General features: G+C 46.7%; 1 protein-coding gene across 1 annotated transcript; it reads left to right on the plus strand.

The window, feature by feature from the left end:
- The first annotated feature begins 14278 nt into the window (after positions 1-14278).
- Positions 14279-14665, plus strand: LOC146831534 (nuclear apoptosis-inducing factor 1-like). The gene has a single exon (XM_085603933.1). The coding sequence runs from the start codon at positions 14279-14281 to the stop codon at positions 14663-14665; it is 387 nt and encodes a 128-aa protein (XP_085460059.1).
- Positions 14666-21074: the final 6409 nt, after the last annotated feature.

A 21074-nucleotide genomic window follows, 5' to 3' on the forward strand; every position in this document is an offset into this window, starting at 1 on the left:
GTGGTAAACAGGTTGAAACACATGTATACAACTGACATGCACCAACTTAGAGTTTGTGATAACTAAAGATAAAACACAGCAAAACAGCTAATTAGAAGGGTTAGTAATGAGCACAATAAAACAAGGATTGGGCTGAGACTGTGAGTACTTACCAGTGGGTATTCATTTTACTTTTTATAAAGTTTTATGTAGTGCAGAAATGACCCTTGAGTGCTTTACAGATGATCGGAAATAAGAAACAAGAAAGCAAACAACAACATAAGTAAGAGAAGTACAGACTGTGTACCTTCACAAATTAAGGAACGTTACCTCCATAGAACAAGCCGACGAGACAAGGGACATGGTCCAACAATATGGAAATAATCATGGGTGTAGATCATGAGTCAAACTGTGTAACCCAGAGCAGAAATGTGTACATAAGCAATATTTTAACTTCTTTTTTGAAAGATGCATTTGAGGAGGTCAGTCTGATTTCAGGTGGTTAGGGAGTTCCAAATTCTCTGGGTAATACCTGAGAAGACTGTTGCAAGTTATCTTTTTATGACAGTTATGTGGTTTCAACAACAAGGTGCTGGTGCTTCTAGAGGATCTGCATCCACCAGATAATTCTAGTTTTTGTGCCAAGTACTTTGGGGTGTTATAGTGTAATGTTTTATGGGCCAAGTAAGCAACTTTTAGTTGCATTATTGCCTCATATGGGAGCCAGTTTAGGGATTTTAGATCCGGGATATGTTTGTTTCTTTTTGTTCCTGTAATGAGCCTAGCAACAGCATTAAGAAAGGCCCTTGGAGGTGCCAGTTTGGATTTAGGAACGCCACAAAGAGTTGAACTTCCATAATCCAACCTTGGATTGACTAGGGCTTGGACCACAGATTTGAAGTGGTCATGGGGTAGGAAGGGTTTTCATTGCCTGAAAATGTTTATTTGGTAGTTTGCACCTTTGATGGCGGTTCTGATGTGCTCCTGCATGTTCATGTTCTTGTCAAGTATTATTCCCAGAGATCTAGTGGAATCCATAATGCGTGGTGAAGAGTAAGGAGGAGTTAGATGCTTCATTCATAATTCGATCTTGGCAGCATGTTTGGGTGGGACTATTAAGAAAAATTCTGTATTGATGGCATATATTTTGAGGTGGTTGTGGGTCAGCCAGATTTAGTTTTTTTCACAGAGTTGTGTTGAGGGACCTAATATCTTCTGGGGAAGAAATGTCAAGTGCAATTGGGTGTCATCAGCATAAATGTGAAAATTAATGTTGGAGGATTTCAATGTTTCAGCTAGAGGCTCAACGAATAGGTTGAAAAGAGTAGGTGAAAAAGAGGACCCCTGAAAGACCTCTAACGTGAATGGTCTGGCATTGGACAGAGACTGGTTAACCTTGATTCTTTGAGATTTGTTGTGGAGAAACAAGGTGAACCAATTTAGCACAGACTCTGAAAGCCTCATCGTCCATTCAATTAAGTCTAAGAGACTATCATGTATAACTGTATTGAATGTAAACAATATGTTTTGGAGGACTAGGATTCGTTCTGAGCCAGCATTTTTAGCAATTCGTCCACTATGTCCATGAGTCTTGATTCTGTGCTCTGGCCTTGATGGAAGCCAGATTGGAATTGAGCTAGAAGTTGGAATTGTTCTATGTGTTTGCAAAGTTGGACCTGTACACATTTTTGAAGGTGCTTCACCAAAGTCAGAATGTTGGAAATTGGGCGTACGTTGTTTAGGTCTGAGAGATCTGCAGTGGGTTTCTTTAGAATAGGGGTTTCCTGCCCTACTTTTAGGCATTCTGGGATAGCGCCTTGACCAAGCGAGGCATTTACTATCTTGATCTCCCAGTAGATATTCAATGGTAACAGGTCATTGAAGTGATTTGAGGGTTTCAGCGCTGTAAAATTGTGGCTTTCATTGAAGGTTTTGAATTTATTCCAAGACATGTTGTTTTTGGTGTTGTGCCCTGGGAGACCAGGTAGCTCAGCAATCCATGGAGGAGAGAGGTTAATGTATGGTATATCTGGAAGGAGCTCCCTTGTTGTCTGCAAGTCATTTTAAATTATTTCCATCTCTCTGAGGAAGAAGGATGCAAAATCCTTGCAGTCCTTATTTATATAAGGATTCGGTTGATTATTCAATTGGTTTTGACAAGTTCAAAAAGATTTTTAGTTCGGTTTTTGGCTATATCTAGTTAGGTTCTAAAGAAATGTACTTTCAAACTTCTGATGCATTTTTTCATAGGTACTCCTCACCAATCTTAAGCATTTTAGGTGCTCGATGAATGGAGAGAATCTCCATGTTGTTCCGCTCTTCTCAGATTGCGTCTTTCTGCATTTAGGCTGTCATTGAACTATGGTTTGGAGTCTTTGGTGGACATTCTTTTAGTTGTAAGGGCACAATTGAGTCTAGGATGTTCATAATGGAAGTATTGTAGTGATCTGTTAGGACTTGGAAAAATACCATATCCACCGGGGGGGGGAGGGAGGGGGGGGAGGTTGGATGTTGTTGCTGAGGGAAGGCAGATCATTCAGGTTGATGTTCCTCAAGCTTCTTTTCCAATGTTTAGGAATGTTTAGGTTTTGTTAGTTGAGCTTTTTTGCACTCACAGCATCTGGGATGAGGAAGATGATGCAGTGGTGATCTGTCCAGTCACAAGAGGTGATAGATTCATGTTGGATGTTGTCCACCTTTGCAACAATTAGGTGCAAGGTCCACATTTGTAAAGCGCGAACAATCACCCGTAAGGGTCCCTAGGCGCTGGGGGCTGTCGGGAAGATTAAGCAAGCTATTGCCCAGAGTCACATAGTGCTGAGCTAATCTTCCGCCGGCGATCGAACGGTGATCCCCAGATTCCAGAGTCAGTCACCCTGGCCCCACACCTCTTCCCTTGTTGTGTGTAAGTCTGTCACAAATCTGGGTAAGCTCATGGTCGAATAGAAAGGTTTTAAATCTGTTCACTGCAGGGTCATTCAAGTCATTCCATTGTATGTTGAAGTCTCTGGGTATACTGATGTCCATTGTTTGCTGTGATGACTTACATGATTTGTTTAATGAATGGTAGGTTGCTTCCCAGTGGATGGTAGTTTGCGTGAAATTTGCAAATGGTTCTGTTGTTACATGCAATTTGAATGCATTGATATTCGAAAGGGGATAGAGCAACCGTTTGTCACTGTTTCAGTATGAAATTGTTATAGTACATGCAGGCAACCCCACCACCAGGTCAGTTAGCTCTAACTAGTCTAATGATGTTGTGACTAAGGGAGACTAGTAAGTCCATTATAGGCACAGAGGCATCATTTAGCAATGGCACCTGTCAGGGTAACGAGATTGATTTCATGAGGTCAGAGATACCTGGTGCGTGTATAACAGCAGATCTGCAATTGAGTAGCATGCATTTCAGGTGGGTAATGGTATCAGCTGAGGAAGTCTGCGTGATGGTAATATGCTTAATATTGGCTTTGTTTACGACTCTGGTGTTATGTCTAGGTTCTCCATGTGGATTCACAGGAATAGTTTGGATTTGGCCGAGAGTGTCAGAGGCATTAGTAGAGTTACAAGTAAGGAGGAGGGAACAAATGTCACTGTCAGCTAGTTGATAAGATTAATTAAAAAATTCCACCCATCACTTTTTTGTTTTTTGTAGTGAGACACCCTACATGCCATGGAAATGCCCCAGCATGGGTGCCATGCTCTCTGTGCTGTAGGATTAAAACTGCCCCTCACTGACAAGGCCACAAAGGCTGAAACCAGTTTATGGATACTTAGTTTCCCCTTTGAAAGGGACCTGGCCTGCTGTTTGTCCTGGACTGTTCCTGTAGGATCATGGCCAAGACTGATTTGTATATGACAAGTCTCTTTCTAGAATGGCACAGTGGTCAAAATACAACAAACCATAAGAAGCCCCAAGCAATTATCAGTGGTTGTGATTAATTCAAGCCCTCCACCTATCACATTTTGTTTTTTAAATAATAAAACTGGACTAAATGAAATAACTGAGTCAGAGGTTCTACTCACCAAACAATTACCTTTATGGAATACAGATCTCTGCTGTGCAGCCATGGGCACTTGCCTGGTTCTACTCTGTGAGTGAAGCATCTTGACCTGTGGGTAGATTTGATTCTCACAGAGGGAAGTTAGGTAAACACAGTGAGTCTGAGTTGTTTATTAATGGAAACATTCTTTGCGAATCACAGAATAGATTTTTTTTTAATAAGCCTGTCCTGCTCCTGGAAATTAATGAGTAAATTACAAATCTCTTTCAAAATGCTCTGTGAATCAGCCATGACTGTTCCTGAGTGAGTAATTAATATCTGAGGCAGAAATAAGAAACATCTCAGGGTACAAGTCTTGCAAATCAGATCTCTAGCAGCACTTTCAGTGCAGCAGTCACATGAGGATTGTCCTTGGACTCTAGGGGCCTCATTTACGGGAATTTTGTATAGGGCAACGCAGCAAGACACCTTTCTGTGCTGCCTTGCGTCAAAGGGAAAGGGCAGGAATGCACTGTATTTATCCAATAAGTTGTATTCCTGTCCTTTCCCCCTGCAGTGGTGCTGTTTTTACAGACTGGTGCCAAGGCAGGCACCATTGCATAATGGTGCAAGGTGCCTCTGTTGTCGGCAGGTTGTTTTTGTGCAGGAACGAGTACTTTCCTGCATAAAAACAATCCTGAGAGGTTTTTTCCTCTTTCCAAGTGTGCTGCAGAATGCAGCACACATGGATAGAGGAAAAAACAAGGAAAAATAAAGTTATTTCTCCTCGTTGTGCCTCCCCTGGGAAAGTGTCAGGTTTTGGCACATCCCCAGGTTTACATGGTTTTGCAAATCTGGGAAAGTGTCAAAATCAATGGATTTTGTATGGGAACACCCACCGCAGCGCCTATGGAATGCATACCTAGCTCAGAGTAAGTCAAAGCAGCGATTTGCACTGTCTTGCCTCCCCCCATATCTACGAGGCCATTCAAAGCAATGCAAAGTGGCATTGCGTGACCTCATAAAAAGAGTGAAGCTACAGTTGCTCAAGGGGCTCATAAATATGCCCCTAACTTACAATATTTTAGCAAAAATGTTCACCTGGTTCCCCAAAATATTCCAGAACGTGAGGTCTAATATTAAATCAGGTCACCGGGGATACCGCGAACAGAGGCAGAACAAGTCCATGACTTCACGGAATCGAAGATAGTTCCGTGAATGCCTCTCGGGTACCACCAAGAAGTGCAATTTGCACCCATATGAGGTACAGATACCATGGATCTGACCCTTTTACTTGTAATCAGTGAATAATATTCACTACTTAAGGAGCCACAACGCGCTTTCCTTCTGATTGGTCCTGACGAAAGCCTTTAGACTTTTACAGAAGGCTGAAACATGTTGACCTTGATCCTTGACACCTGAAAGTACGGTAGACCAGTAACTCGGTCTATATCCTTACTTCAACTTTTTTTATTTTTCTCTTTTTCAACATTCTCTCAATAAAGTTCCATAAGAAAAAGTGATTAAGAGAATTTTATCTCACTTTATCAAGAGCACTTCTCACACCTTACCCTCCCTCATTTTCATGTCTGGACGCTACTGTTTTACCAGTTGGTCTTCCTCCTGGCGGAGGACAGCATACATACTAAAAAAGACCCTATGATGATGCTGTACTAGTACACATTAGCGGTGACCCAGTAAATACCGCCTTCGCGCCTGTGTACAGTTGTGAGGGTTCTTTTATGACGGAACCAAGAGCAAATAGACCCTGGTGACACAGGACAAGTGGTCCACTCCCTATTGATTCTTTGCATCTATGAATGGAAGCCGAATGGACCACAGCTTCTCCTTCCCTCCCCATTGATTATTTTCTAATATTAAATTAGCTATCTGTAGTGTCCTGACTCAAGTTACAAATCCATATTCTATGAGCAGAATTTTTTTTTTTTTTTTTTTTTTTTTTTTTTTTTGGAAAACCTTTATTTCAAAATTCAGGACACAGCTATTCAGCCGACAGCCCGAAGGTTCGGCAGCATTGCAAGTTAGATACAGTGATGTGTCCCCAATGCAGTTCAAAGAATAATGCGAAAGGTCCAATTTTAAATAAACACAGAAAAAACTAACAACAAACCCCAGCAAGGCAAGGACATTGAGAGCCCATGGCGGAGGCCCCCAGGGGAGACCGGACCCCACTCGTCTACTAAGTACAAGACTGTGTACGGAGGAAGAAGGGGAACAGCAGAGGCCCAGAACAGTTACTAAAACCAAGCTGTGCTGGAAAGTAGGTCAGGGGGAAAGCTGTTCCTCGGGAGGTTCCAGGTCCGGGGCAAGACATATTCCCCCCCTGTATTGGTTCCACCGCCCCCAGATGGCATGCCACTTCCGGGGGCGACCTCTAGAGCAGTAGACCGTCTTCTCCCTAAACATGCTCCAATCCATGTTTTCCTTCCACGCGGTCAGTGTAGGGGGTCCCGAGGAGCCCCATAGGCGCGCGATATCCCTTTTAGCTACCATGTTACCCAGAGTCACCCATTGGGTCTGCGCCTCATCGAGGTCAGTGGGCCCCCAGACGTTCAAGAGGCAGCACCGCGCCTCCGGCTGTACCACAATGCCCGTCACCTCCCCCATAACTGCATGGACTCTCCTCCAGAACTCCACAATGACACCACATTCCCAAATGATGTGCAGGAAAGTACCCACCATACCACATCCCCTTCTGCACAGGCCGTCCTCCGAGAATCCCATGCGGACCAGCCTTGGCCCCGTCACATACACCCGGTGCAGTATTTTAAGCTGCACCAGCCTCAGACGCGACGGGATCGCAACCTCCTTAGGCGAAGAAACCGCTGACTGCCAGTCCTCATTATCCAACTCAAGACCATCCCTGGTCCACTGTTCTCTCAGCCCCAATAGCAAGTCTGCCCGGACGTTTATCAACTTCTTATATATGAGCGAGATCGTGCTCTCGGGCATATGACCATCAAGGACTCGGTCCTCAAGGGGAGAGGACTCCGGCACCTTCTCACCCTCAACCAGGACTGATCGGAGGGCGTGACGCAGCTGGATATACCTGAAATACTCTGAGGGCCCTAGCTCAAACTCAGTCTGCAACTCCTCGAAAGACTTCACCCTCCCCTTATGCAGTACATCTCCCACCTTGGATATACCTATCAGATCCCACTTATCAAAGCCCTTCGTGTGCCAGAGTCTTCCCAATCTTTCCGATTCAAACAACGGGGTAGCGAGGGTTAGCCTATCCTTCCAGCCCAACGAGTCAGTCGCCATCTTCCATACGCGCACCGCCACACCTGTGGGCCCCGTGAGGGACGAGTCTAAGGACCGCGAATACAACGCCCTGTAGTAGTTGCCGCCGCGCAGCAGCCACCTATCCATGGCATACCCAAGGCTGAGGGCAGGGCCATAAAACCCATGGTTGATCGCGCTCAGCTGCGTGGCCCAATAGTACCGTCGGATGTCTGGGAGCGCAATGCCCCCATCGTACCATGGGAGCGTCAACTTTGAAATAGCTATTCGCGGCCGCCCATCCCACAGCAACGTCCGTTGGAGGCCTTCGACCTCCCGAAAGTATTTGGCCGGTACCCAGTCCAAGGTGTTCTGGAGGGCGTAAAGGAAGCGGGGAAGAGACATCATTTTAAACAGGGCCGCACGCCCAACGAGGGAGAGCGGCAGCCTCCGCCAACCTTCCACATCTCGCCTCAAGCGTGCCAAGGGGGGGAGCAGATTCCTCTCATAGCGCACAGCAGGATCCAAGGATATAAAAATCCCCAAATACACAAAACCCTGCTGGGCAACCTGTATCGAACATGTTCTAGGGATCGGTGGGACCTCGCCACTAAGAACGTACAAGTACGATTTGCCCCAATTAATCACAAGCCCCGAGTTCCTACCGAACGATGCGAGTACGTCACAGACCACTATAAGTGACTTCTTAGGTGAGGCAAGATACAGCAGGATATCATCGGCATAAAGCGAAATACGGTCTTCGTGATCAGACGACCACCGAAGGCCCCGTATATCCGGGTGCCAACGTATCCACGCCGCCAACGGTTCAAGGGCGAGGGCGAACAACAGAGGCGACAGGGGGCAGCCCTGCCGAGTACCCCTACCAAGCTGAAACGGAGTAGATGCCCGTCCATTCACCACCACATTCGCTAGTGGCCCCTCGTACAGCAACCGAACCCAACTCACAAAACCGCGACCGAAACCAAACTTGGCCAGCACGGCCCATAAATATGCCCACTCCACCGTGTCAAAGGCCATCGTGGCATCAAGAGATGCCACAACAGCCGGTTCACGCAGCGTGCCCGCCCTGGCGATGACGCCATGAAGACGCCTAAGGTTCAATGCTGTATTTCGGTGCGGGATAAAGCCAGATTGATCCGGGTGGACCAAATCGCCAAGTACCCTAATCAAACGGGTAGCCAGGAGTTTGGCCAGAATTTTCGGCTCAGCGTTGAGGAGTGAAATGGGCCGATAGGAGGAGCATCTATCTCGGGGTTTACCCTCTTTATGTATGACCACGATCGACGCCAGCCGCTGGTCCAACGGAAGGATCCCATCCCCCCGCGCCTCCAAAAACATGGCGCGCAGGTGAGGGGCGACCCTATCCGGGAACAGTTTGTACAGGTCGATCGGCAGTCCATTCGGTCCAGAGGCCTTACCCGAGTTCAACGCGCGAATCGCCCCCGCCACCTCGTCAACCGTGATGTCACCATCCAAATCGTCCCTATCTATGTCAGAGAGGCAGGGCAACTCGATATCACGGAGGAGATCAGACGAGTCCTCGGGCGGCCTGTCCGACACAGAGGAATAAACCCTATGAAAATACTCCGCGAAACACTTCACAATCCCCTCAGGTTCCACAATCGCCTCTCCCCCCTCTCCAATCAACTCTGGCACCACTCTATTGACCCGTTCTTTCCTGTCCAACCACGCCAGGAGTTTCCCTGCCTTATCCCCAACGTCATACAGGCGGCCCTGTTGTTCCCTGCTGAGGGTCTTAGCGGCGTTCGTCACCAGGTCTCTATACTCCGCCTGCTTCAGGCAAAGCTCATGCAATGAGGACTCTGTAACCTCCTCCTCCATATCCCCCTCAAGGGCCGAAATCTCCTCCTCCACTTGCCGCACCTCGCCATCCCTCCGATTCTTGGCAGCCACCACAAGGGAAAGGGCTTCCCCCCGAAGCACGGTCTTAAAAGCTTCCCACAGCGACACCGCCGAGTCCACGGTTCCCAGATTGTCCTTAAAGTAATTATCTACCTTCTTTACCAGGGCGCTGCGCATCTTGGGGTCTCGGAAATACCATGGGTTGATGGGGGCCACCCTCCCTCCTCCCTCCCGACCTAGATCCAGCCGGATCCACACTGGCGAGTGATCAGAGATACCGCGTGCCATGTGCCTCGCCTCGGATATCAACGAGGCATGTGCGGCCAGAGTGAGCAGGTAGTCAATCCTGGAGAGGCTACCATGCGCCCCGGAGTGAAACGTGTATTGACTCTGTGTGGGGTGCCGGAGCCTCCAGCAATCTATCAGACCAAATGTATCCAGGAAGTCTGGAAGCCATTTCTGAGCCCCCCCTGTGTCCCTGGGCGGGTATCTATCCAACAGTCCGGAACCCACAGCGTTGAAATCCCCTCCCACTACCAGCATTCCCCCCGGGAGAGTCAGCAAAGCCCTGCCCAGTTCAGCGAATGTGGAGGCCTGCAGGGCCGGCGGGACATAAACCGAAACCAAAACCAAAGTCCTTCCTTCCCACCGCCCCGCCACCGCCACAAACCTCCCCCTATCGTCAACAATGGTGGAGTCCACCTCAAAAGGCAGCGATGCTCTAACGAGGATGCCCACACCCCTGGACCCAGAAGAGAATCCCGAGTGTGCAATGAATTTATACCCCTTCCTATTCAGGGCATAGCACGTATTGCCTATGAGATGCGTCTCCTGCAGCAGGACAACGTCTGGCATTGAGCGTTTCAAAAATTGCAAAACAATCCCCCTCTTAATGCGATCCCCCAAACCATTAACATTCCAGCTTATAACACTTAAGCCTCTACCCCCCATCCTCAAACGGAAAGAGGCCCACCCCACACCCGAGGCGCCACCATGGAACAGCCCTGAGGATAATCATCATGCCTTGCAGAAATAAACCCCCCAACAACAAACTCAAAATCCCAAAAACTCCCCCCACCCTGCACCCCTGCTGCAGCTTAAAAAGCCCCCCCAACTTGCAGTGTGCCTGTCGCCCTACAAAAACAAAAATCTACAAAAAGTACCCTAAGGGAGGAAAAGAGCACCCCTCGTCCTCCCGCAACCCTCCACAGTTACTGCACTCTGTCCAAATCTTCAAGTATGGTTAAATCAAGTCAGGTCGGCTTTGAGATATCAGCCCTGTCCATCCCGGCCACTGTCTCCATGCTCGGCTGTGTCGTCCCCGGTCCGTCGCCGGGGCAAAGCGTCCAGCCATTCGTCGGCCATAACAGGAGAGTCAAAAAAGAATGTCCGATCTTCATGCACCACCCGTAGTCTGGCGGGGAAAAGCATGGCATACTTCAGGTCCAGTTCCCGAAGTCTCCGCTTCACCCCCAGGAAGCTCTGTCTCTGTCTCTGCACATGCTGGGTGAAGTCCGGATAAAAATTCACCGACGCATTCTGGAAGGGGACTGGGCCCGTCACCCTCGAAGCTTGCAGGATAGCGTCCCGATCTCGAAAATGAAAGAGCCGGGCGACAATCGGCCGCGGCGGGGCACCCGCCTTGGGCCGCCCGCCCGGCACCCTATGGGCCCTTTCCACCGCAAAAAACTTTCCAAGGCCCTTAGGCTTAAGATGATTGAGGACCAAATCTTCCACAAGCAGGTCCGTCGAAGCCTCATCCGAGGACTCCGGGACCCCGATGACGCGCACGTTGTTGCGCCTGGACCGGCTCTCGAAGTCCTCCAGCCGGCGGGCGGCGAGGTCACTCTCGGCCCTCAGCTTCCGGACCTCGTTCTGCAAATCTGCGACATCATCACCGAGGCCCGTGGTCTTGTGGTCCAGGTTCTTAACTCGTTCGTTTGTCTTGCCCAGGTCTGAGCGGATCAAATTGACATCCACCAGGATGGCATCCACCTTATGCGCCAGGGCCTCGAATTGCCTCCCCATCGAGGTCTGCATCCCATCAAGCGCGCCCATGACATCCTGCAGGGATAGCTCCGGCGTCCCAGGCGAGTCCTCCCTCTGGGCATCCGGCGCCTGGCTCGGTCCACTCGGCGATGTTTTCAGGAGGGCGTAGCGGTCCATACTGTTGACTTGGGAATACGTTCCCCGCCTGGTGGACTTAGTCTTCAACCGATCCCCTTCTGCTTTGCCCGACATAATGGACTCCAGGCAGTCCAATGCAGTGAAGACCGCTCCCTCTCAGAGAGAGGAATAAGGAGTGAGCAGGTCCGCCTTGTGCTGCCAGAGTAGCCCGCCGAGCGTCCTTGGGGTTATAAAGCCACCCAGAGCTCTACAGTGTCCGGGCAGACAAAGGGAACGAAATCGAAAGTGAAAGAGCGAGGGCCTCCGTCCGACAGTTCACACCTCACCAGTCCGTTGTTGATCAACTAGGAGTCGGGCATCCTGCCAACTCTAGCCCCTGGCATCTCCGGGAGTTAGGCCGCAATCTTTCGCCAGTCGTAAGTCCGGTTCCCGATGGGCGATCCGATCGCGGGTAGTATCAATCGCCTCCCTGACAACTCAGCAACACGGTGCCATGCATACCGCCAGGATTAGAGACAGGATAGTCAACGGAGGGCGCGAGGGTCTCGGGAGCTCTAAGCTCACGCGGCCATCTTGGTCAAGCGCTAGGCTCCTCCTATGAGCAGAATTTAAATATTAAATCAGCCATCCCAGTGTCAGCATAAAATTTGATGCCAAATGTGTTATTTTGAGGTGTGGTTCACTTCCATTTTAGAAGAATAGAACAAAACTCTTCCACACTCATTCCCTAGAAAATATCTTCATCTAATGTTAAAAGATACATGTGCATCAGAATGTATTATTAAAAGTCATGTACCTTTAATTGTTTTAGCAAATGGCGAATAAATACCCTAAATATTAAGCTGATTATACAAAGTATATTTTGAAATATATGGTAAATGGAAAAGTTAAGCATTTAAATGAATAAAAATCTTTTTGGGCGCTATCCTAAGCAAAGATTGTTGACAATGAGGTACCGATTGTTTTAATTTCATAATGCATGCTGAACCTGTTGTTGTCGACTGTGAACACATGGGGCGGCCAATCACAAACTGTGCATACATCGTACAAAAGCGGCATACTAACTTCCTGGGCTACTGTGGTCTCAGAAGCAACCTGTATACATTTAAATTAGATTTTGTTTGTTTGGATATTCGTGTACTTACTTCCAGCGTAGAGAGTTACAATGTCCGAATACAAAAGAAAAATAATCAGATTTATTGCAAAGAACATCGTGATTTGAGATATAATTGCATTTTACTAAAATAGTTAGAAAGCGGTAATTGGGATTAGCATACACAATGTGCAATTATTTGAAACACCAAGCATCGCTGCCGAGTAGAGGGACTTGACTTCAATCCCGAAGAGGAAGGAAGTACGGAAGAAAATGGTAACAACTTGTCAATCATGTTGACTGACAGACCAGCAATTTGGTGTGGCTTATGCACGAAGGATGAGGCATTACAATTAAATTACTTCGAGGTTATATTTTAAAAATCTATATTTTTAGGGCTATTGATGAAGGTTAGGTATAAAACAAACAAGAATGAAAATTAAAAATGCAATAAATGCATTTTATGAAGGGTGTGTTCAGGGTCATAAATCTGCTAATGGTGTGCAGTGAGGTGCAATTAGATTTTCCATTACAGATGTTTAATCCCACTAAACATGTAATAAAACGTACGCAATTTTGATGATGTTTCTACGTATGACTCTAACTGTTTCGCAGTTTAATTTTAATTTTCGAAATATACTTATGATTTATGTGAATATGAGCGTTATCGGAAACTGTTATAAAACCTCAAAACATAGTTGAATTCAATCAGACACTAAGGGGCATATTTACAGCAGAATAGAGAAGTGTGGTGTTAAGCAAACATTGCTCACGCCACACTTCTCCATTCTGAAAACGCTGGGATGTGCCGTATTTACAAGAATGTGGCGCACTCCTGCGTTGCCCCTAGCGCTGGCACTGAGTTCAGCTGCCTAGCGCCAGCACAGGCACCCTTGCACCATAGTGCAAGGGTGTCTGCATTGGGGGGAAAATTGTTTAAGTGCAGGAAGGTCCCCCTTCTTGCAGAAACACTCTTTACATTTAAATGCAATGTGGTAACTTCTATGTGTGCTTCTTCATGTAGCACACATAAGAAGTTGCAAAACTGCAATTTTTTTAAATGATTGTTTATGTGCAGGAAAGGGGACCGTCCTGGACATAAACAATAATTGCCAATTTGCTGTTCCTATGTGTGCTGCAGTAGGCAGCACACATGGAAACAGAAAAAAACAGGTGAAATAAAGCATTTCTCCTCGTTTCGGCTTTTGAAGACCAGGTTTTCCCTGGTCTTAATTTTGGCACTTCATCCTATATGCACTGCCCTTGTAAATAGGGGACAGCGTCAAAATCAATGGGTGTTGCGGTGGAGTGCCCACCACAACACCCATTGCCCTCCCTTTTTTATGCTAAATACAGCTTGAAAGGGTCCCTCATTTACAAGGCAGCATAAAGCCACTTTAAAGTGACATTCCGCTTGAGTAGTCCGCGATGTCTTTGACTGCTGTATTATGATGTATACCAAGCAAAACTCTGACCGCGTCGGTCAGAGATGATTCCGACCCGACCGCGGCAGTTGGGACCGAGTCGGATCCGACCCCGTAGGCCGGAAAGGCTGTCCCATTGGGATTCCGACTACGAGCATGCATAGGTTGTCCCGCTGATCAGATTAGGATGTCTCCAACGCAGTTTCTGATCCAAGGCGGTTTGTGTGCCACATGGCAATTGGAAAATAGAAAAGATCAGCCCTAATAAATCAACAAGCATAGTTAGCACCAAAAAACAAAACACATGTCAGTTTGAAAAGTAAAGACACCCACTAATCCATCTAAAAAAAAAAACAGACCATGATCCTTTGCACAATACTGCTGAGAGAAGTAGGGAGCTCTGTCTTCAGTCATTGCGCTTAGCCCTGCACACACTTATGCACTACATTCACATCACGACCTGCACATATCACTTTTTGGGTTCAGATTCCTTTCTTAGACACACCTTTTTTTTCACCTTCACGCTGACCTTCACACTCACCCTCACCATGTCAAAGAAGAAGCAGCCACGTTTTACTGATGAGGAATTGACAGTGTTTCTTGATGAAATCCTTAAAGTAAAGCCACATTTTTCCGAGATCCTAGTCCAACAGACCCCCATCAGCCAGAAATATCAGATGTGGGACAGGATAGTCAGAAAGGTGAACACTATAGCCTCTATCCTGCGCACAGTGGATGATATCAAAAAGAGGTGGTACCTAGTCAGGGAGAGGGTCAAACGCTTGGCCAGCAAAGAACACTGGTCAGCACAACATAGTGGTGGTGACGCTCATGTACCACCTGTGCACTTTACTTCCTGGGAGGAGAAGGCGCATGCCATCCTTCTGCCAGAGGGCTTATTTGGAATACCTGATGGAATGGAGTCTGGGAAGTAGGAACTCTACATTTCACACTAGTTAGCAATGACACTTCTGCAGACATCTCTGTAATGGTTCCAGTTAGCAACATGAAGTGTTTTTGATTCAAACAAACTAATAGTCAAAGATCATGTGATGTGTATGTAATACAGATAATCTGCATACCTACAATGAAGATCAAAAGGCTCAAAACTATGGCCATGTACACACTTGTCTCAAACTCACATCAAGGGCTTCTGTTCCAAACATCATGCAGCCATGTCAGACATCTTGCCAGTACATTTTCACTCACTGTCAGGATAGCATTCTTCCTGGTGGGCTGGTTGTGCTGGGTGGGAAGGTATGTGTAGGACAGGGTCTGATGGGAGATGTGGTCATTGCAAACACTCATCCTCCGACCCAGCACAACCAGCCCACCTGGAACTATGTTTCCCTGACAGTGAGTAGAAATGTACTGGCAAGATGGCTGACACTGCTGCATGGTGTTTGGAGGACAAGGCCTTAATGGGAGTTGTGGTCAAGTCAGACATCAGACCCCTGTGCCAGCCATCTTGCAATTACACTTTCGCAGTCTAAATATCAGTATGGTAGTTTCTGAGAGAGTTCACTTGCCTGCGCTAACTGCATTATTTTTTGGATCTCCCCATCTCTCTGCTGCTGTCCACATCCTCTGGGAGTTACAATGTCTCGCTGTAAAGGGTGCAGAGCCCCAACCTTCAAAGCTGATGAACTCGAGGTGCTGGTGGACATGGTCCTGCTCCTGTACAGGCAGATCTATGGCACACCAGGGAGCAGGTGAGTGATGAGCAGTCAGCATTGTTAGTTTACATGTGCAATTGCTATGCAGTTCTGGCATTAGTAAGCATATAGACAGCCATTTAAACTTGTTTTTCAAACTTATAAAGTGTGTATGTAACTGTTCTGGGCAAGTACACTGCAGCAGATGTGTATGTACTGATGTTAACATTATATCACTGTTCTCATGGCAAAGAGTCCTCATTGAACACAAGTGAAGTGCAGAGAATAACACTATGCTAACTTTTAGATTGTTTAGGCAAGCTGTTCATTACCTATGTGTACAAGTATTTGTATATGTTCATGTTACATCTGAACTAAGGGCCTGTTACCATGTTATCCTTTACAGGTCAACTCCCACCAGAAGGTCAATCTGTGGAGGACTTTCGCCCAGCAGGTGCACTCTAAGGGGGTCACACGTCAGCGCAGTGCCCACTGCAGGAAACTGTGGCAGGATTTGACAGGCTGGACCAAGAAGATTGCAAGAGTCCTGTGTTCTCCAGGCAGTAGGGGTGCGCGCCGATCCTTGACCCACCTAATGCTACGTGTCCTGGTGGTGGCCTATGCAGACCTAGATGGGCTGTTGAGAGCCAGAGAGTAGCAAGGAGGGGTGAGTATGTTCCTTGTTGCACAACATATTAATTCATACATGTGTGAATATTTGAGCCTGCCTTTCTCTTTTTTAGGTTGTGAGACACACAAAACCACTGCTCAGAGTTAAAAGATGCATATGCAACAAAATTAGAAGATACATGATTATGTCTCTTTCATCGGGGACATGGGAAGCTAAAATACTCAGGTTTTTGCCAGTAGTGCCATTCTATTGTAATATGAACGCATGGGAACACCATGTGAAGGGAGATGACCTTCTGTAATTTTTGTTATTGACCAACATATGTCACCACATCAGCAAATGTTTGGCCTCTTCTCTGTGTGGCCACAATAATGATGTAAAGTAAATTGACGTAGCTGACTTAACTGTGAAATGCCATGCTACACATCCAGGTAGCAGGTAATGTCCATGTTGAGGGCTTGGTGATTAGTGATTGTTTAGTGTGGCAATGTTAGTTCCCAGCACTGGTGCTAAGTGTACTCAAATGTATCCGATGGCCAAAGGATATTTTTGTCTACTCATGACACATTTCACACTGGCCATTCCCATAATTGAGTGTGAGATATCATATCTATTCCAAAGCTGAGTCCATGTTTCTAACTCTGTAAAAGTGACAACACATGTCACTGAGTGGCTACCAAAGTAGGTCTTTGGTGGAAACAGGCTCTTAAGTAAAGGGGTTATGAAAAACGCATTCCCAAAGTTAGTATGTGTATAAATGCTCTTCATTGGTCGTACATATGATTTGAAACCATGGTTTAGTTGCCTTACTGGTAGATTTTAAAAAGTCACATGACCATCATTTCGAGGTACCTGATATTTTGAGATGAAAAGCAATAGCATCTAAGCTCTACATTGTGTTCATGATGTAAGAAATAAGGGGGGATATGCAGACTTGGCCATCTTAAATGTTGACATCTGCTGAGTTGACACAATGGTGAGAAGTGTTGAATGCAAGTTTTTCAAGTAAGATGTTCAGGACTATTATATTGTACAGACAATGCATCAAGCTGGCCTGGTGGTGTAGTGACCCACATCAAGCAGAAGGAATATGCAGTCATTGGAATTGGTAGTGTGCTATGCTGTGTTTAAAGCCCAAACTGGTATACTGTTCACAATCTGGAAAACAATCTGATTCATCTTTGTTGTGTGCCCCGCCCTCTTTTTTCCGTCAGCGAGCGAGGGCGGCACCTGAGGTATAGTTAAGGGAGGCATCCACGTCAGTAACGTGCTTCGCATTGCAACACGGATCCTGCCAGGCCTCCCGGTTCGCCGCAGTTCTTACCTGTTCTCCTCTGACCGCAGTTAGCCCTCTGCTTTGCTCCTGGTTGCAGGGCTTCTCCATACCTTCTCCTTCCTGGGTTCTCTGATGCTCTTCTGGAGCACTCCATCTTATAGCCTCTTGTCGGCCTGCAACTTTGTTTCTTGTTTCTTGCTTGTCTCAGCCTATTAACCCTTGGCTTCCTGGCAGTTTGTTTCCGTAACACAAAACATAGCAAGTATTGTAAAGGATCTCAGTTCTTCGTTGTCAGTGTTATTTTCATTTATTTGCTACAGACAATAAGTCACACTTATCTGATGGTCTGATATTAGAGATGTTCTTCTTTTGTCTTCTTAGTTTCTGTTTATTGTCTTCTTGCTGCAAAAAGCAAAAATAAAGACAACATTAATAATAGCTGAATTCCAACTTCTGTTTGTTTGAAAGTGACCCTGCACTGTTTGCTCTTATAATTTTTTCAGTGATCTTCCCTGTCCCGGGAAATTAGTTTTTTGGTTTTTCCCTAATTCAGGAGTAATGGATATTTAGTTTTTTAAGGGTCCTATTTACTCCTATGGTTCTTCCAACGTAGGTGTGTATATCATTGTTCATTTTATTGGTTACTGTCAAACTTCTGCAGTCCTTTTCACATACTGAATATTGTCCTTCCATTTAGATACTGGGAGTATTCCACAGCCCATGGGAGTTGCTTTCCCCTCGCTTACTTGGCATATTCCTTTACAGGTATCCCAGTAGAAATAAGGAGGGGGTTAACATACAGCCACAGTTACGTGTATTCTTGATTAGCACTTACCTTGTGTTTTCTCCTTCAGGAGTCCTGGATTTCATCCCACAGAAGACCCAGTGGACGTCTACCTTGTCTTCCTATCGTTGTTTTGTTTCCCTCCTTCCCCACCTTTCCCACCTTCCTTCTTTTGCTTTGACCTAGTTGGGCGAAGGAGGTAGGTGAGGGAAGTTGGGACCTAGCCTCTCTTCCATTCATTTTGTCCCTGCAGTAAATCCAGGTGAGCCTCTGACTTTGTAACACTGTGACTAAATGGCACACGACTTGAGGTTAAATACCTTTCATCCTAGCTATATCTATTTCCTATGTATGTCTACGCTAGGAGAAGCCCATGTGATACTGAAAACAACTACATCTGCTACTGGATATATGAGCAACTTCAAAATGATCTGTGTGATATGGCCCATTCAATGACCACACCATCTTAATGTATGATAATGAATGATAATCAAGATATGTTACCTGTGACACTAGACCTGCTGTTCCCCAAGTTGATGAATCTGTACAGCAGATTGGATACCATATCTAAAGTTAGGTGTGTGACTCCTGTTCTCATGATGAAGTCAAAACTGCATTGGATTAGATGAGACAAGTATGTTATGATACAAGGCCATCAGTAGTGAGAGACAAAAAATTAGCTGGCACATCGTTATGCTCAGGATATTTTGAAGGAGGAAGTAGAAGTTGTAGAACACAAAGTTGCTGACATAATCATGTGTGAGGGCGCACACATTTTCATGCATTTAAATAAGTGGCATTTATATAACAGTATCAAGTATTTTACCAACACATTCTAATAATATAGTTGTGTAATCTTGGAAGAGTTGTGATGAAACTTACGTGGCAAGTCCAACTTATGTGATTAATTTTACCTCTTGTTTACAGCATCAGACCCGGGCAGCGAAGGAGACAGCACCATGGATGTTGGAGAAGCAGCTAGTCAGAGTGGTTCTTGTGCTGCTGGTGAGCAAGAGGGAACCAGTGGCACGGAGGGTGATGGGAGCATCACTGAGGGCACGAACGCTGTTACATCTATCATCTGGACTTCAAGCTCCAGCTCCTGCAACGACTCCAAGGTGGTGGGGGATGCCTCTAGACCTGTATCCACTCCATCAGAGTCCACCACCACCCCTACCATCTCTACCCACCCACCTGCTCCTCATACCCATGTCCGTGGCCGATCCCCTAAAATGGGAGGCATCTTCTTTGCACCAGGCACCTCTCCCCCTGCCTCTGTCTCCCCTGCTGCCCTGAGTGTGGAGGTCATTGACCTCCTGAGACAGATCTCTGTGGGGCAGACAGCAGTGCTGACTGTCCTCCAGGTGCATACCAATCACCTAACGCAGATCAGATTTTTCCTGGAGGGCATTCACTCTTACATGTCTCCCCTACAGAGATCTAATCAGGTTCTAGCCTCCACACTGATGGTGGCATTAGTCTAAATTCAGCTTGCCCACTACCCTCCTGCCTCTTCCCCATCCACAGTCCTGAGTGCCCTCCCTAACCAAAGCACACGCACACATTAACATGCATCCACATCAACAACCACATGCAGCACACAAACCCACAGACAGAAGGGCAAACACACACACACTCACAAGACAAACATCACACTCACTACCACAGACATGACAGCAGACACAACACCGACTGCTTCACATGTCACGTTAACAGGAAAACAGGCAGACAGCATACCATAACACCCATACACAACAGACACCACTCCAGCATCCACAGACATGCCACATACCTCACAACCTTCTGCATCCACAGCCCCTACCCCTGCCTCTCCTTGTACCCTCTCTGCCCAAAAACTCTACCTCATAGCCCTTGACCTCTACCCTACCCTAACAGACCAAACCCTCCCAGAAAGAAGGAAAAGATCCTGACACCCCTGCCATACATCCCCCCAAACACCAACCCAGCCCCTTATAAAAAAGAAGGGAACCCCCCCAGGTTCCCAGAAAAGGAAAGCTCCCCATTCCAAAAAGTCCCCACCTCATGAAACCCAAAGTTCCTCTTCCACATTCCACCCCAGTGCCTCAACACCCAAAATATGCCAATCCAAAAAACCAACAGCCTTCCCTATTCCCTTTCAAACCCTTCAGCACTACAAGATTCCCAAAATCCTGAAGCCCAGCCCACCATCCGCGGCTCTTGGACACAATTGAAATTGCCATCCACAACCCAGGGGATATGGGCCAACCTCGTGAGGATGAGAGAGAGGCACAGAATGAAGTCCGGTTGGGCCACATTCGGCACATAAACACTGCCCAAAAATGTTGGCAGCCATCAATGATCCCCTCTACAAAGACCTATTGCCCTTCAGACTCTGTGGCACTATCTAATGGTTTAAATGGAACCCCCGGGCAGACCCACACAAGGGCTCCACTTGCAAAACTGTAGACATGCAAAAAGAATGCCTCTGCAAGCACTTCTGGAACTGTGTCTCCTGCCCCCATGTCACGTGTGTCTCTTGTAACAGTGCTATTTTTTTCCCTGCCATCCCGATATATTGTCATAATGTGTCTCTCGTCCTTGTCGTCCCCATTCTTTTGACATTCAAAGTCATAATGCCAATCATACCCATGTGTGTGTAGTGCACTGGAAAGTATGTGGAGGGGTTTCAGGAGTAGTCTGCCCCAAGGTGGGCCAGCAACAGTCTTTCCTTGGGGTGCTATGTGCAAAGTACATGCTGATCTCTCAACCTCTCCTTCATCCACAAGCTCCTTACAATCACTCTCTGGTACTGCCATTCTTAAATCTATCTATTGCCTCTATTCTCTACCCTTGAACTCTTACTATTCCTCCCAAACTCTCACCATCTCATTCTGGTGCCTGCCCTCCTATAGCTACACCTACATTCCCATCAGTCGGAAGGCTAGATGGAGGCATCTAGCCTTCCGACTGATGTTGTCCCACCCCTCTTCCATTAAGGCCTTCTACTGGCATTGTC

This window comes from Triturus cristatus, chromosome 5_1, assembly GCF_964204655.1.
Source record: "Triturus cristatus chromosome 5_1, aTriCri1.1, whole genome shotgun sequence".
Taxonomy (NCBI): Eukaryota; Metazoa; Chordata; class Amphibia; order Caudata; family Salamandridae; genus Triturus; species Triturus cristatus.